Raw genomic sequence first — 17,919 nt, 5'->3', positions numbered from 1 at the left:
AAGGTGGAAAAACTAACCTTACCATCATTTGATGGAAGTAACAAAGGTATAGTTAGAGCTTGGGTTCAGAAGTTCAACACATATTTGCAGCTCAATCCTGTGTTGGAAATAGAGGCTATCTAGTACGCCACACTCCATTTGGAAGGAGAAGCACATGAATGGTGGCACCATGGACTTGTCACCTTAGGGCATGCCAACATTACTTCATATTTGGAATTCACCTAGAAGCTCATTGGCAGGTTTGATCATAAGGATTCTGAACTCCACTTTAGGGAGTTAGCACAACTCAAGCAGACTAATTCAGTGGATGCTTACATCACAAAGTTCCAACGGTTGGCAGTTATGGTGACAAATATTTCAGAACAGCGGTTGGTTATGCTCTTCATTAAGGGATTGACAGAGCCTCTTTGTGGTTGGGTTAAGGCCTTCAAACTAGATTCTCTCCAGGATGCTATCATGAAGACTAGAGACATGGAATATTCTACATCTAGCATTAGGGCTCCTAGCAAGCCTTTCACATCCCATAAGGATAAGGGAAAGAAGCCATTCCAGAAAAAAAGTAATAAGGAGAACTTTGATGAAGCCTATAGACAAGAGTGTCGGCTTAAGGGGATTTGCTATCATTGCAAGGAGAAATGGTCTAGCGGACATCGTTGCCTAGGGAAAGGCAAGGCTCACTTAATTGAGGTGATATCAAATGATGAGAGCAATTATGAGGAAGAGGAACCTCAAAGGGAAGACAATAATGGTTCAGATGGGGAAAATCATGATGAGATCATTGCTTCTATCTCTAGTGCTTCTAAGTTCAACTCTTTCAAAATTCATGGGGTCCTACAAGGTCATCAGATAGCAGTGTTGATTGTGGAGCTACTCATAACTTCATTGATGCATCATTGGTGAACAAGCAACAAATTCCTCTAAAGGATTTTGAGGGATTCGGTGTGATGGTGGTTGATGGGCGTAAGATAGTTTGTACTCATTGGATTCCACAATTGTCTATTATGATGGGCAACCACATAGTTATAGATGATTTCTATGTGATTGACTTGGGTGATATCCATGCCATACTTGGGGTCCAATGGTTGCAGTCATTAGGGAAGTACTCACAGAACTTCCAAACCATGGAACTCAAGTTCAGAGACGTTGATGGGTGTAGAGTTGTGCTTAGAGGTATGGCATCTAAAGCACCTAAGATTGTTTCAGCTAGACGTATGGAGAGTATTTTCAGGCATGATGACATAGTTTGGGCAGTAGAGTGTGTGATCACTCCTAAGGAATCTACAGATTCAGGACAGCTAGTCCACATTGACATCAAGGAGCTATTGGGAAAACATGACAAGGTTTTTGGTGAGATACCCCCAGGGAGGCCACCCGACAGAGGCTTCGAGCATACTATTGAGTTGGAAGAAGGGGCCAAGCCAATGATTACTACCCCTTATCGCCATCCTAAGAAATTTAAGGATGAGATCGAGAAAGCAATCAAGGAATTGCTTGATATGGGACACATTCGTCCTAGCTCCAACCCTTTCGCTTCTTCAATGGTCCTAGTGAAGAAGAAAGATGGGACCATGAGAATGTGTATAGATTACCAAGCCCTCAATAAGAAAACAATCAAGAGCAGGTACCCAATACCCAGGATCGATGAGTTATTGGATGAGTTACATGGGGCAGTATATTTTTCAAAGATTGATCTTTGATCAGGTTACCATCAGATTAGAGTGAGGGAACAAGATGTGCACAAGACTGCTTTCCGATGCCACTATGGGCACTATGAGTTCTTGGTGATGCCATTTGGATTAACTAACGCACCTACCACATTCCATTCTTGTATGAATCATATCTTCAACAAACAGTTGCATAAGTTTGTCTTGGTATTCTTTGATGATTTTCTCATATACAGTAAAACTTGGGAAGGACACTTGCAACAGCTTGATGAGATCCTTACCATCATGGAGGAGTAGTCCTTGTATGGTAAGGCTTTGAAATGTGAATTCGGCCTTAGAGAGATTCTTTATTTGGGACACGTGATCAGTGCAGAGGGTGTCCAAGTGCACCGAGAGAAAATACAGGCTATTCTAGATTGGCCCACACCACGGTCACTTACAGAGCTACGGGGCTTCTTCGGACTGTGAAGTTACTACAGGCGTTTTGTTAAGGGGTTCTCACAGTTGGGGGCACCTTTGATAGATTTGACCAAGAAGGGTGCATTTTGTTGGACAGCAGAGGCACAACAAACTTTTGATAAGCTCAAGGAGGTGTGAGTAGTTGTCTAGTGTTGGCACTTCCTGATTTCACGCAGCCTTTCATTCTAGAGTGTGATGCTTCAGGGGAAGGTATTGGTGCAGTATTGATGCAGAATCGACACCCTATCGCCTTTGAGAGCCGTAAGTTGAGGGGAGCTGAGAGACTATACTCCATCTATGATAAGGAGATGCTTGCCATTATGCATGCCTTGGCGAAGTTCAAATAGTATCTAGTTGGGGGGAAATTTGTGGTGAGGACAGATCATAACAATCTCAGATACTTCTTAGAGCGGAAGGACTTGAACAAGAGACGGCAGAAGTGGGTTAGCAAGATACAGGCATATGATTTCGATATAGAGTATGTTAAGGGGAAGAAGAACATTGTTGCAGATGCCCTCTCCATGAGGCCTTCAGCTTGCTCACTCTCTAAGATTTCGGCAGATTGGAAATCCATCTTACTGGTGGAGTACTCCAAGAATACATTTTCTTGTGAGTTGATGGATGGATTGATTTGGGATGACAAGTACAGGATAGTTGATGATGTGATTTACTACAAGGATAGGATCTACTTGGTACCAGAATCAAAATTGAAGGAGAAAATACTACAATCTTACCATGATACACCCTTAGCAGGCCATCAAGGCTACTTCAAAACTTATAGACAGATTAGAGAGAGGTTTTCATAGAAAGGCCTCAAGGATGATGTGTTGAAGCATGTGAAGGAGTGTGTGACTTGCCAGCAGAATAAGTCTGAGCATACACATCTAGCTAGGTTACTTCAGCCTTTGCCCATTCCTAAGCGGAAGTGGGAGAGCATTTCGATGGACTTCATCACAGGCCTACCCAAGGTTTAGGGGAGAGACAGCATCTTTGTTGTGGTAGACCGACTCACAAAATATGCACATTTCTTTGCTATTCTGACATAGTACAGGGCTTCACAAGTGGCTGAGCTATTTTTCAAGGAGATCTTTAGATTGCATGGGCTACCTAAGAACATAGTCAGTGACAAGGATAGCAGGTTTATGAGTGCTTTTTGGCAGGAGCTGTTTAGACTGATAGGTACTGCGTTGACGTCCAGTACCAGTTATCACCCTCAAACTGATAGGCAAACATAAATTGTTAATAAGTGAGTTGAGAGGTACTTGCATAATTATGTGGTAGGACAACAGCGGGCTTGGATTAGGTGGTTGCATTTAGGAGAGTATTGTTACAATACCACACACCATATGTCCATTGGAATGAGTCCTTTCAGAGCCTTGTACAGGTATGATGCACCTTCATTCGTGGAGATGGTTGTTGGTGAGAGTAGGGCACCTAAAGCAAAAGATTGGATTCAGGAAAGCTAAGATATATTGAAGGCACTCAAGGATAATCTGATAATGGCACAGAATCAGCAAAAAACTTATGCAAATAAACACAGGGTTGAGCGCAGCTTTGAGATTGGTGATATGGTATATCTACGATTGCAGCCCTATAGACAGTCCTCTCTTTAAAAGAGTGGAGCAGAAAAATTAAGACCAAGGTTCTACGGTCCATACAGGTCTACCAGGAGGATTAGGGAGGTAGCATATGAGTTAGAGCTGCCTACGAGCATCAAGATTCATAATGTATTTCATGTTTCATGCATCAAGAAGGCATTAGGTCAGCAAGTTATCTCTTCCACGGATCTTCCACCACTTGATGAGGAGGGACATTTGGTCTTGGTGCTTGAAGAGATCATTAATGTCAGAGAGAGGAAATTCCAGAACAGAGTGATTAAGGAGTACTTGGTGAGATGGAAGGATCTGCCTGTAGAGGACGCCACATGGGAGAATGAGCAGATTTTACAGCACCCGAGTTTGCAATTGCTTGAGGACAAGCAATTTCAGGAAGGGAGGACTGTAATGTCCCTTTTTGACAGGCACCAGCCACTTATTTTATTTTACCCTTTATTTTCTCTGGAGGCTAAAAAGGAAGAAATAAGGGGGAAAAGATATATTAAATTAATTACTTATAAGGTTACTAAACAATGAAATATTAAAAAGTAACTTTATATTTAATTGATTTAATATTAAAGTGACTAACATAATAAATTATCAAAAAGTCACTTAAAAGATTAAAGTGTTGGATTCCTCTAGAAGCTTCTTGGAGTTGCTTGTGAAATCTTTATAAGGAGCCTTTGGGGGGTCATTTTACACATCTTGAGTTGCATATTCATCTATTGTGCTCTCAGCCTTAGTGCTTGCATACTTGCCTGAGGGTTTGAAGACTCTAAGGTGCCAATTTCGGTTTTGAGATATCAACCCTAGTTGGGAGTGGAGGAATTGGTATTCAGCCAATTCATTTGTGATTAATTGGGAGATAATATTCAGTGATTTTTGTTCAACCCGTGCAACTAATTTTTGACATCAATTGGCAAGGAGAAAGGTTTCAGTTTTCACAGCGGATCCGAAAAAGCAAAGTGAAAAAGCAGAGCCGAAAAAGCAATCCGAAAAAGAAAATCCAAAAAAAAAGCAAAACCAAAAAACATGTCATCTCAGCTACTTATTCCAGGTTCTTATGGTATTTACATTTGGCAATTGTAGATGGATACACTTGACAAGTAATATATGTCTTTTTGTTACCAAAGTATTCAGTAATTGTAAACATTGAAGTATTGAAGGAAAATCAACTTAATTCAGCTATTCAGTTTGTATGCCAAATGTTTGTAAAAACATCTCATTGCATAGTCATTCATAGGATGCATGCCAAGTGTTTGTGAAAATTCCTCTTGGCTGTAGGTGTGCATTTTACATCAAAATTTCATGTACTTGCATTTGGAAAATAATAAAAAGAAGTTGCATATCACTTTGATTTCCAATTAGTTATTTTGCAATCATTTGTATTCGTCAATATCATTGGCATTCAAAAATCATAGCAAAACAACAAACATCAACAAACTGAGGCTGCAAGGGAAGTGTTTGACAAAATTCCTAAGGCAGAAAAATAGGGATAAAACTTCAAAAATTGTCAAGGCACTTTACAAATTACAAGCTGTTTGGGTGACTAAGACGCAATCAAAGAGATGGGATAGAATACAGTTCAATAAATAGAAATCACAACCTAGTGAAAAGCAAAGAAATTGTCTGTGGGATCGAAATGCGCTCTTCCTTTACATACCTTCCAACCTGGTCTGATTCAATGGATATCTACAGACATAACTGCTCTGTCATCCATCAATTCAGTGATATAGGCTCTTTCATCATGTCATGTTATTGCAGAGCCACAAGTGCTAAGACAAGAAGAAACCATTCTGCAAATTCAATACACCTTCATTATGCCAGAAAGCTCTGATACCAAATGTGAGAACAAAAAAATTAATGTTCAATGATTTGATAAAATGAGGAGTCTTTATACAACACGTAGCCCGTTTGAGGGCAGTTACCAAATGCAATAACCAAACACTAAGCTAAGAAAATGTCAAACATTGACATAATCATACAATGTAATGTCAAACATTGACATAATCATATAATGACGCCAACATTTAGGCCTTTGACTACCCATTTTGATGATCTCTTGGGAGTACAGGTGGTGGATTACCTAGTGTGGTCCTGAGGAGTATATAGTTGTTTGGGTGATAATGGTGTAGGTAGAGTTACGGTAAAGGAAGCCATTTTCAAATATTTCTGCCATACTGATATTTCTGATCAGGTGGATAGCAAGGTCCGATTCAAGTATGGTGTTCCCAAAATGCATACTTTCCTCTGGATTATTTGGAAATGGAGGACTCTCAGCTTTGATGAACTAAGGACTTTGGTAGATTTAAGCTCTCAGATGTGTAATGTGTGAAACTGATGAGGAAGACAATGATCATTTATTCCTGCATTGTATTTTTGTCTGCCATCTTTGGACCTGCTTCCTTGCCAAACAAAGAATTTCTTGGGTGGTCTCAAAGATTCTTCCTCTGTTGCTGGTTCATTGGGGTTCCTTGTTAGGAATCCAAGTCTGAAGTCCATCTAGAATGCAGCTCCGATAATTATAGTTTGGAAGTTGTGGTTAGAAAGAAATAGGACAATGAGCTTGACTCAAAAAGCTTATCAAGAAATAGGAAAGTTTTTTAGGACTTTAGGAAATTGTGAAAAAAAGTTTGGGAGATATGGGTGAAAGCTCAGTGAGATCGGGGGAGATACATAAGGACACAGTTGGACAATCATTGATGATGAGCAGGTCTAACGGGGCACTTCACCACACTTCCACTAGTTGTGCCTCTCCCAGCTCTTTCTCGGTGCTCTAGCCATGTTGTATGGTTACCCATAGAGGTTGGTTGGTTAGGCTACTGATGGTGTGACAGAATGATACGGTTAAGGCTAGCCACAGGGAATGGCCAACCTATGTCTGTTTGCTCTTGATTTTAGTGCCAACTCATATAATGTGGCTAAAGCTAGGGCTTTGATGTGGAGCTTGATTATTGCAAGAGAAAAAAGTTGAAAGAAATTAAGGATCAAGGGGGATCCGAATCTACTTATTGAAGAAATGAAGGGTGAACACTGTGGAATTAGAAAATGGAAGCATTTACTAACTAGGCTAAATGGGCAATCAAGGACCTTAGTGGGTTTAAGCTTTCTCACAATAGAAGAGCTGGAAATTGTGTTAGTGTCGATTTGTTGAGGGACAGTGGTGCCAGGGTCAACGTTTGGTTCAGCTATTTTTCTATGGATGTGATCCGGTTAGTACAACACAATAGGTGCAACCTTCTCATGGTGCCTTACCCTGATCAGAGGATGCTTTTGGTGGAATTTTCCGATTTTTTTGGAATGTTGTTGTCTGGCCTCCTCAGCAGTTGTTAAGCTCCTTTGTGTTTACTGCAGTTTTGCAGTGTTCAAGGCTCTCTTTTTGTGCCTGTGAGCTTCTTGGTCAGTAAATAAATTTTCTCTTTAATGGTTCCTTGACCTAAACAAGGTTTATGATGATTAAAAAAAACAAAAGATCCAGAGATATTTAGATGTCTGATTCTTCAAAAGATGTGTCTTATGCATGAGATGTGAATTAACAGATAGGTTGAGTGTGGTTGAATATAATTTATAGACTTTTAACATTCCATGCTATTAATTATCCATCAAAATTAAGAAGTGATATATATGAAGAATTGGGATTCAAAAACATTGATCAGTCGTGTCATGGTTTATTGGAAGTTAATGAGTAAATATACAAGGACAATGATTCAAAGAGTTCTTCAGTGATACATGGTTTCAGTAGTATTTAATGAGTTAATGTAATGTTATGTGTTATAATTCCACCAACTGTTTACATCCTAGAAACTAAGACCATTGCTAGATTTTTAACCACGTAAGGTTCAAAAAAATCCAAGAGCTTCTTTGGGGTAATAGTCCTATGAAACTTTTTGTCATAATCTTCATAAAATAAAGTATACAAAGGGAAATGTAAACACTGATTGACATACTCTTCCAACGTGGGAAAATTAATGTTAAGCAGTGGTTCACAATTTCAGTCTCCGACCATCAATAGCTGAAATTGAAGACTCTAAACTGTTGCTCAATATTTTAGCACAAAATTTTGAAATATGGACCAGGCTATTTTTATTTATAAGTGAATCACAGGATCACCTGAGCCTTAAAAATTTAAGTGGTTTACCTCACACAGGACAATCTTACAAAAAATAAAAATGAGAATTGAAACCATAAAACTTCACATTCGAACAATTGTGAGGTTATAACCATCCCAGATTTGGAGGATTCTAAACATAAATTCAAAAAAAATTGAATCCGTCATCCCTTATGTTAAGAACTACTTATAAGTAGAGCCTCCTTGTCAAATGAATGCATCGTAAAGAGAGATAAAAGGCAAATTGTGAATCTATTATTAATCAATTCCATGCAACTTCCTTGCAATGGATTTTCATGACTCTAGTGCATTCCAAAGGTTAGGGTCCTCAAAATCTTTGATTAAGAATGTAGCTCCCGCCTCAAGTAGTGCCTGTCCAGGATTCCTAGTGGTTACCCCCAAAACTGCCAATCCTGCTCCAACAGCTGCCTTCAAACCTGAAGTAGAATCCTATAAAAGAAAGTGAAGAAATGAATTAATCAGACGAGGTTCAAAGATTTAGAAAATGTTACAAATGAAAACAGTCTAAGACCAAACCTCAATAGCAAATGCTCTATTGGCTGGAATTTTGAAATGTTCTAGGGCCTTCAAATATGGATCTGGGAATGGCTTGGCCTGTTCACATTCACTACCAATAATCATGAGCTCAAAGAAGTCAGTGAGACCTACAATGGAGATCATGAGTTCAGCATTTTCTCTTGGAGCATTGGTGACTGCAGCACGCCTTAGACCACGGCTTTCGATCCATTTGCAGAGTTTATGTAAGCCATTTACAGGTTTAATATGCTGGGGTGCCATACTGCAAAAAGATTGAACAAGGTGAGAGTTATCATACATTCGTTCAGTCAGGCAAAGTTGAAATTCTAGCTTAACATATTAAAGCTGAGAATAACTAGTATTATTTGGTATTACTTTTTTATTTGACAGTCAGAAACTACACAGTTGAATTGTGATGGCAATATCACAAAATGACTAGGTTCTTTTATCCATACCTTCGATATAAAGCTTCTTTATCATCAAGAAATTTCTTACATTTGTTTTCATCCCAGTCAGGAAAAAGCAAAGGTCCAATATCATCATTATGCTTGCCACTGATGTTCTTACTAAAAAATTCCTCAGTTATAGGAACACCCCCTTGAAAACCAACCTGAAATTGTTCAAGTTGATTATAAAATCAGAATCATCTTACAAAACATGCCAATGATTCAACACAGACAAAAGGGATAAGTGCTATATACAGTCTGAGTTTATGTATTTAAGCAGACCTCTTGAAGCATATCACGAAAAGTCAAGTAATGCAAAGGATCCGAATCGCATAGTGTTCCATCAACGTCGAATAATACTGCTTGTAAATCTGATGTAGATGGAAATGGACCCATCCTGTAATTGGAATTTCAAATTAAACACTATTGAGTTCCTTGATATAATGTAAGCATAACAAGTGCAAAATGCTGTTCACTATTCATCCTTGGTAAATGCATAACAGAGTGCCTTAACATGGCTCTAGACTCTTGTAATGAATAGATAGTGATTCCACTATTGATTTCATCTAACCACTGGTAATAGCCAATAATCTGCAGATTAAAAAAACAGTAACTTACTGCTCCTAGTCATATTTTACTGTGTAAGGGGATGTGATTCTTAAATGGAATAAAAACAATAAAATTGCTCAAAATCACAAAACAATAAAACACTCAAGATTAGGCAAAAGAGGTCAAAATAACCCGAAATACCACAAAAATAGAGTATATCAAACCTCTTATTGCAACAATTTTCCAAAATAGTTGATTAAATCTATGCTCACTTGAAAATCTGGTAGCATAATGACACTCGAATGGAGATGAGTGAGAGATAGAATGGCTACAAGGGTTCGATATATAAGTTGAGGGTAGTTGAGATTGTGTGATGAAGATCAAGGGTGGAGGATGGAGGAGAGGAATAAAGAAATGAAAATTTCCTTTTGGGGGGCTTGAGGGGACAAGCCTATATGTTTGATGAGATAGGAGAGTTGACTTCCCTTAATCAAAAGTTAGGTGTTTCAATGGAAGATTAGGTGAAGCATAGGTGAGGGATTCGAGTGCAACCGAAATGGCTATGCAGCAACAAGATTGCACCTTTTATATTTATTAATAAATTAAATATCATGAAACAACTGTATTGTGGTTTTCAAATTAATTTTAAAAATGAAAATGAATTGTCAAGTGCTTTTTCGTTGCTGCATAGACAGTTCTGGAGTGCAAGTGGGAAGTGTAGGAGGATGTTGTAACAACTAGTTTTCATGGGTCTTAATTAACAACTAACATACTCAAAGAAATATAGGTATTACTTCAATTTCATAGGAAGACAGTTATAATAGTCATATTCATGTGAAAGAGATTTACTATTAAAAACAGTTAAACAAAATTTTTTAACTAAGAACTTAAAACACCATCAATGAATTTACTATAGAAATTTAAATCCACATATCAGGGAATTTGAAATCAAAAATCATTGTAGGGATGCTTTTGCAACCACTCAGGTTAGTCCACAAATACCATTATAACAATATCAAATAACTATTAAATACCTCTATATAGAATTAGGGCATCACAAACCATTGTATCAATTAGGGCATCGATTACTATTGGATTATTTAGTGCTTCAGATACCACTATATCACTTAGGGCTTCAATTACCACTGGATCATTTAGGGTATTAGATACCACTGTATCAATTAGGGCTTCAAATACCACTAATTCAATTAGGGTTTCAGATACCACTGTATCATTTAGAGCTCACAGATATCATTGTATCATTCATTTCCTTCCAATTGCTTAAATGTGGCAATAACTCAAGATTAGAAGCTATGTTCATATTCGATATTCATATAAATGAAAAACAATCCATAAAACTATATCTTGCATCTAGGTGTAAAATAATTGTACGATGAAATAACTCAATTAATCTTACCTTCTTGCATATACATCATAAAAGTGATAATACTTGTTTTCCGACAAACAATTGAATGTATAGCTTCTCTTTGTCTGTTGTACGTCCGACAACTTTGGGAGAGGCGAAACATTGTCAGGGGCTTTACCACCCATTCTCAGACCATAACTTATCCCCCACACAATCTCCAACGAGAAAGGCCCTCCCTACCTGGAATTGGACTTGGAACATCTATCATCTACTCAGCATCTTGGTATCTAACCACACCACTAGACTTGACAGCAGGAGCTACAATAACAGGATCATGCATGAGCTATTAAATGGTATTATTCTAGATTTAATGTATCATATCTGATTTTTGTTTTCTAAGTCATTGCAGACTCCATCTCACCTCTTCACCCTTCTATGGCTATACAACCGGTGAATCCTAGGTGTTCAGATCTCAAAGCAATCGGCTATGTCTGTTAATTCCCAGCAAATTCATGAATAACAGCTTATCACAATTTGTGATTTGAAAAGGATATTCTTAAAGATTACAGAATTTATTGTTTAATTAATTAATTTAATCATATCTGATTTCTCTTCTACATTTTTGCAAATTCATTCCACCTCTTCACCATCTCATGGCTATCCCAGGTGCATTAGATTTTATGAGCTCACTGCCCCTTTTTCACCTCTTCACCATTGTGACTTTACTGTCAGTGATTCCCAAGTGCACTAGATGAGCATACTATTCATATTATGCATTTATCATGGTTTAGGAATAGAATAGCTATTGTTATTGATATTCATATTGTTTGGGATGGTTCATACATCATTTTGATCTCCTAAAGTTACCATCGACTTCTTTACTAATGGACTGAGATTACAATGAATAAAAATACATACAAGGAAAATAATTATGGAAGACTATGTAATTTGATGGTGACCAACAGTATTACTACACATGATAATTTCTGTCCAAAACTGATTATCACGCCTAGCCAGCTGCAGTATGTATTACATTCAGGGAAAAATCAGTAAATAAAAACATTTGAAGCATTTTGTAACCTAGTTTATGGAAGACCCTGGCTTGGACTTGGCACCCTCACGACTTCCAACAGGAATCCTTGCACAGCTTAGTTGAACACCTGAAGTCGAGCAAGCTGATTACGGAAATGGCAAGGTACAGGTGGATATAGTTAAGAAAGCTGTGATAATATGGAACTTGACTTGTTGTAATGTATACGGAAATGATCGCAAGAGATTGTAAGGCTGCGAGTTGCATTTTGTGCGGCTTCTATTATGGCTCTATATAAAATACTAGCTGTGGCTTCTCAGCTTCCAGCAGTTACAAAGAAGTCCATTTGAATCCAATCAATAATTTGATTAAAACAAAAAGAGGGAAAGATAAATAAAAGGTTGGAAGATAAAGTTGGAAAGATTATAAGACAATTCAAGTTGCCAAATACTAAATCGATTTATCATGCCAAGTGTTAATCAATTAAAAGCAAGAATATTAAAATAGAAAGAAATAGAGTTGGAAGACTATAATTCGAATATTATTATAATCTTATATTTATATATGTACATGTAAATATTAATGGGGTGACATCACTTTATTAAATTATCATAATATAATGGTGTCATTTCATTTTTATATCTATATGTACGTATATAGATATATCTATTATAATAATATGGTGTAAGATCATGTTAAATCCTTTGAGGTACATTTTATATTTTAACTCAATTATTTATGTTTCCTCAAATTATTTATTTAATTAGCTCATGCGGGTCCCACAGATGTATCCTGTTTCAAGTTGCTAGGTCCTCAACCTATCTGCCAAGTGACGGTGATGCTCGTGCCTAAATCTTTTCTGACAATTCTTCAACGTTTTTCCTGCAAGGAAGTTCTCCATAATTAAATCATATTATCATAACAAGTTATAAATAATCATAACGGCTAACCACCCATTCAATTTCATGAATTTGTGATAAATAATTATAACAACTAACCATCTTATCATTTCACAGGATTATAACCAATTTAACTGTCAACTGACTTCATGTGAACCTCAACGGCTATATTTTAAATTAGATCAAAATTTGGGATGCAACAAATGTAACATGTGAGAGATTAAATAAATTTAATTATTTATTCACTTTTTTCCTTTTTTTGGAAAACAAAGAATAAGGATGAAGGCAAATAGATGGTATTGCCATGTTCTAATGATTAAGTAGATGTGTTTTTTATTTTGCTATTGGTTAAGGCCTTAAGTTTGCACCCTACCAAATTCACAGAACTAAACCGAAAATTTCCGTCAACATTGAATCACTCATAGATAGTAGGATTTTCCTATTGAGTTGGGTGAGTCTCCGAGTTATGCGTCGATTCCTTATGATAATCACCTAAGCTCTGAGCACTAAAAACAAACAAGACTTGAGGGGAAAAGGGGAAGAGATGTAGAAAGAACACATAAAAATTGAACCTAAGCCAATAGGTGATACACCAAAATTTGTGAACATTGAAACACCCAACTAATTATAAATAGTAAGATCTATCTTATAAACAAAAAAAACACTTAAAATCCTATACAAGCTTGCATTAATGTTTCACAATAAGGTCCTGAACATGAGAGTTAGGGAAAGACAAACATTCACATAGTAAGAAACATGAACTATAACTTGCAAACAAAAGTACACTCCAACTATGTAAAACTGAGACAAAATAATAAGGAATCCTAAGATTCACTTCTTACTTCATCAATCATGTATTCACGCAAATATGCAGAAAGATTGAAGGCTAGATTGCAAGAAGATTTTGCCACAAATAACTCAATCAAAATGTATTCCAAATCCAAAATGACTTACAGAGAAATATCAGAAAAACACTCAGGACCAAAGATTTGTCACAAATGTCTCCTCTATATAATCAGAATAGAAAACCAACAATAGTCCAAAAGATTAAGTGCAAACCCCCTTGGAGTTGAATGCTAGAAAAGAGCCACAAAAAGAGGGCTTAGATACCTCCAAAAAGAAGTTAAACCACTCATTGAAGCCCACTAATTCATAATGATACCTATAACTCACTCAAAACTACCCACAAAACACTCCAACTGGCCATAAAGAACTCTCCACTGCCAAGATAAAGTCAAATTTGACCAACCAACAAGTCCTATATTGACTCAAGTATTTCCTAGATATCCTCCACATGACTTCAACCGATTCATAATACTAAGTCTTCACATAATATCTCCATAAATCCTAAGACTAAGTATTAAGGCACATGTCAAATTGTCTCATTACAACACAAGCAAATATCCCAACCTACCTTTATTTACATTTTGAAATAACAAAAATATTAAATGAGTTATAACCAAAGTAACGAGACTCAGACCCGGCTCAAACTTGGCAAGGGTAACTTGACTCGTGACCCGGCTCGGACTCACTAGTGACTCGGCAATGACTCGGCAAACTGACAAAACCCTTGAAATTTTGAGAATTTTTAGGATTTAAATAACATTCCATGCGCCCATTATTAAATAAAGCTTAAAGACACAATAACATCATGAAATAGAAGGTAATTTGATCACATACTTAAACATACATCGATTACATAAGTATGAAGGTAAATTACTAAATATTAAATAGTACTAAAAGAAATAGAAAACATAGATATATAAAATCCATGAAACCCATCAAAATCCATATCAAATCCATGAAATCCGTCACTTTTTAAAATATTTTTTAAAAAACCATTTTTTAATTGTTTGTCTTAGCCAGAACTTGACTGCCACAGCCAAGTCATGACAATCGTGACCTGCGAATCACGCCTTGACTCACGCGTCAAGCAAGTCAGGCGAGTCACCTGACCTAACCCGCCAAGCCCAAGTCACAAGTCATTTTGATCCAGCAAGCCTTGCTTGACTCACCAACTCAAGAGACTCACCCAACTCATGGTGGGTCTCGTCACTCTAGTTATAACACACCATTTAATATCTTCTTTTACAATGTGGACTTGCAAATATAAAATGTTTAGAAGAAATCCTAACTTCAAACATCTCCTAAATTCCCCCTCACGGCATATATTAAACTTATCTCACGTAGGAAAATGAGGAAAAAACAATCCCATCAAAAGGTATTGGAATCCAAACATTATACAAAAGAATTAAGAGCAAAGTTTTATGTTGCAATTTGTCGTCAGTGAATATAGTATCAGGATGTATGTCGTCGATATCGGCCGATGGGGTGTGTATCGGGAAGGTTCCACGTTGGTATCGAAAAGGTTCTTATTATGTAGCTGACATGAATGTAGTCGACGGACACCTTCGAGAAGGTTCCTCGAGATGTATATATACCCCCTTCGGGATCATTGTAAATCATCTTATTAGCAACAGCGTAGTAGCGGTTGGTACCAGCACTTCAAGAGAAGGACTCAGCAAAGAAGGCTCATGATTAGAAGGAAGCCGAGTGCTAGGAGGTTGCATTGATGCTGAAGGAAGTGGTGGAGGAGAACTCTCAGATCAAAGCTGATTTGTAGGTTCGGACAGATCAAGTGTATCAGCTTCGATGCAGTCGGTCTTCACAGTCTAAGATATAGCCTTCTGGTTCATGATGTCTAAGTCTATGTTGTTTTAAGAATAAATATAGTTAGTTGTTGAGTTTTGTTGTGTTGTCATCCGAAGGCGACTTTTCTTTTTTTTGGGGGGGGGATGATGTCATCAATGAATATAGTATCAGGATGTATGTCGTCAGTATCAGCCGACAAGGTGTGTATCGAGAAGGTTCCACGTCGGTATCGGGAAGGTTCTTATTATGTAGCCAACATGTTGTATGTAGTCGACGGACACCTTCGGGAAGGTTCCTCGAGATGTATATATACCCCCTTCGGGATCATTGTAAATCATCTTATCATAAGCATAATGTAATATCTGGCGTATGCGAATAAAATAAAGATCTCAAGGGTTATTGTGTTATGGTTTAAGCATAATGCAATAACAGACAATAAGACTACTTTTGCAAGGGTTCCATTCCTTTTTTTTGATGCAGGAACTTGAAAAGATCTTTTACTTTGTATAGATATAGCTTCTCACTAAAATTGTTAGCAAAACCCAACCTGGGTGTGTGAAATTTCATTAAGTTCTTCATTTTGCATAACTCTTTCTTAAATTTTCATATACCTGTAAATGCATCATGAGTAGCAATTCACTTCTGGATGAGGGTTATCTCTTTTGCCTACAGGATCTCCTTCTTCACTGTCAGAGCCAACATGGGGTTTTATACAGCTCTACTCCTGTTTGAACTATGATGCACTTTACTCATGTAGCCTCCCTCATTTGCTTTGTTTTTGAAATTAAGAACACTAAATCTGGGATATACTTGATATAGAGATACTTGCACTTCGCTCGGTATACCTCCTGTACATGCCTCTATACTGATTTTAATGAAAAAAACAGCAAATGCTATTTTCGTTTGCATGAATGCTTTCCCTTCTTTTCCTGTACTTGAAAGCTGAAATAAACCTTGCATCTTATGTTTCTGTCTTCTATATTGTTCTCCTTCTCTAAATGTATATCTTCTGCTACCATATATACTTTTTCCGTTCTTACACTTGCTTACTCATATTAAAGCAAAAGGTTTCAAAACTGATAGAAATGTCCCTTTATTGCTTTATCATTGTGAACAATACTTGTTCATAATCAAGAAGGAAATATAAACAAAAGGTTTCAAACAGGTTGCATGTCACTTTTATATTTACAATCAGTTGATTTATGCAGTCTCTTCTCACATACCTCTGATATATGCATGTGATTTATGAACACTTGCTGATAGATCCCTCCTTTTCTATGCAAATGTATAAGATGGCACTAGGATAGGATACGTATGTATAAGAAGAGATACTGGCATTGCTTAGATCTTATGATCAAACTCATTTCTCTTTCTCTTGCAGGGAACAACTGGAGCTTTGGATGCATGACACGGGGCAGCTGGCAAGAAGAAACAAACAAGAGGACGCACAACCAGTCATTCACCATATTAATGACTGGTCACCCGTGACCTTTGCATACCTAGTCTATTTCTTTCTTCCATGTTCATTACATTTGTATAGAATAGGTAATATCTTGGCAGTAGAGGCTACTCTCACAGCCTTGTGTGAGAATTACACATACATTCAGTATGTTAGTTACATATTCATCATGTGTATATATCAGTTGTACTCATTTCTTGATAATGAATAAAAGGACATTTCAGCATAATTCTCAATTTTGCAATAGAAATGATTTGCAAAAAGTAACTGATTCTAAACACGAATCAAACATGCACCTTGGTGTAATCTTTTGCACTGTTTAAAAGTTAAAACTACTAAATTTACACATAAGTAGACATTAGTAACTCTATCAAGGTTTAAATCCCATTTGGATTAGGTCCCCCATTTGTGGCCTCGCCTATTCATAGCTTCGGGTCAAAGCGCTTACCCCTTATATTTCTTTTTAAAGAATGGAGATAAATAATTAGAGCTATTCATTTATCTTAGAAGCATAGATTGATATTAATTAAATAAGAGATAATTACTTAACTAATGTAGATGATTGAGAATTATATGAAATATGGGTAAATTGACCAAAGGTGGACAATTTTAGGTGTCTATATCTGCCCTATGTTCAAACAGATTGTAGTAAGCCTCTCCCTCCCATCTCTTTGTTGCTGGCTATGATTATATAATATAATAATAGTTGATGTGTATCTCTTGTTACAAATTAGTTGAGATTATCTGAAAAAAGAATAAATAAATCTCAATATCCTTTGCATGTCTATATCATGACCTATACATATAAATTGGTATTTATTTACAAATTCACAAAAAAAAATCAAATGCCTTTTAAGTGTATAAAAATAAAGTAAACAATGTAATTAAAATAAACTAAAATGTTTGTCAAAAAAGTAAAAAATACATAGCTATTCTATTTAATTTTATTTACTAATCAGAATAGTTTTTACATTTCACTAAACTAAGGTAACAAATTTCAATTATCATTAACAATATGTGAAAATGTGATCAAAGGAAGATTGACAGATTACAAAATTGACAGGGCAAGGGTCTAACTGCTTTTGTCCTCAAACCCGTTTGGCTCCTCGAAATGGATTTGACACTCCTACCTGGCAATGGCTTAAAAAGGATGTT

The 17,919-nt window shown here is 36.8% G+C and overlaps 2 protein-coding genes across 2 annotated transcripts in view; one reads left to right on the top strand and one right to left on the bottom strand.

The window, feature by feature from the left end:
* The first annotated feature begins 944 nt into the window (after positions 1-944).
* LOC149554266 (uncharacterized) lies at positions 945-2,929 on the top strand. Its single transcript, XM_089790494.1, has 4 exons — positions 945-1,621; positions 2,135-2,255; positions 2,300-2,384; positions 2,505-2,929. Exons 1-4 carry the CDS (start codon positions 945-947, stop codon positions 2,927-2,929), a joined length of 1,308 nt encoding a protein of 435 aa, XP_089646620.1.
* Positions 2,930-7,776: 4,847 nt separating this feature from the next.
* The window catches only part of LOC149554265 (Haloacid dehalogenase-like hydrolase (HAD) superfamily protein), a 58,062-nt gene continuing 47,919 nt past the window's right edge, over positions 7,777-17,919 (bottom strand). Inside the window, exons 3-6 of the mRNA XM_089789489.1 lie at positions 9,092-9,206; positions 8,819-8,973; positions 8,364-8,625; positions 7,777-8,276 (exon numbers count right to left, since the gene is read on the bottom strand). Of these exons, the coding sequence (XP_089645615.1) occupies positions 8,121-8,276; positions 8,364-8,625; positions 8,819-8,973; positions 9,092-9,206 (688 nt within the window). The 3' untranslated portion in view covers positions 7,777-8,120. The remainder of the gene's footprint in view (positions 8,277-8,363; positions 8,626-8,818; positions 8,974-9,091; positions 9,207-17,919) is intronic.

Source organism: Cupressus sempervirens, chromosome 6 (genome assembly GCF_028749045.1).
Source record: "Cupressus sempervirens isolate cs-2001-9-10 chromosome 6, ASM2874904v1, whole genome shotgun sequence".
Classification (NCBI taxonomy): Eukaryota; Viridiplantae; Streptophyta; class Pinopsida; order Cupressales; family Cupressaceae; genus Cupressus; species Cupressus sempervirens.
The sequence above is the reverse complement of the archived record's forward strand: the minus strand, read 5'-3'. Positions and strand labels throughout refer to the sequence as shown.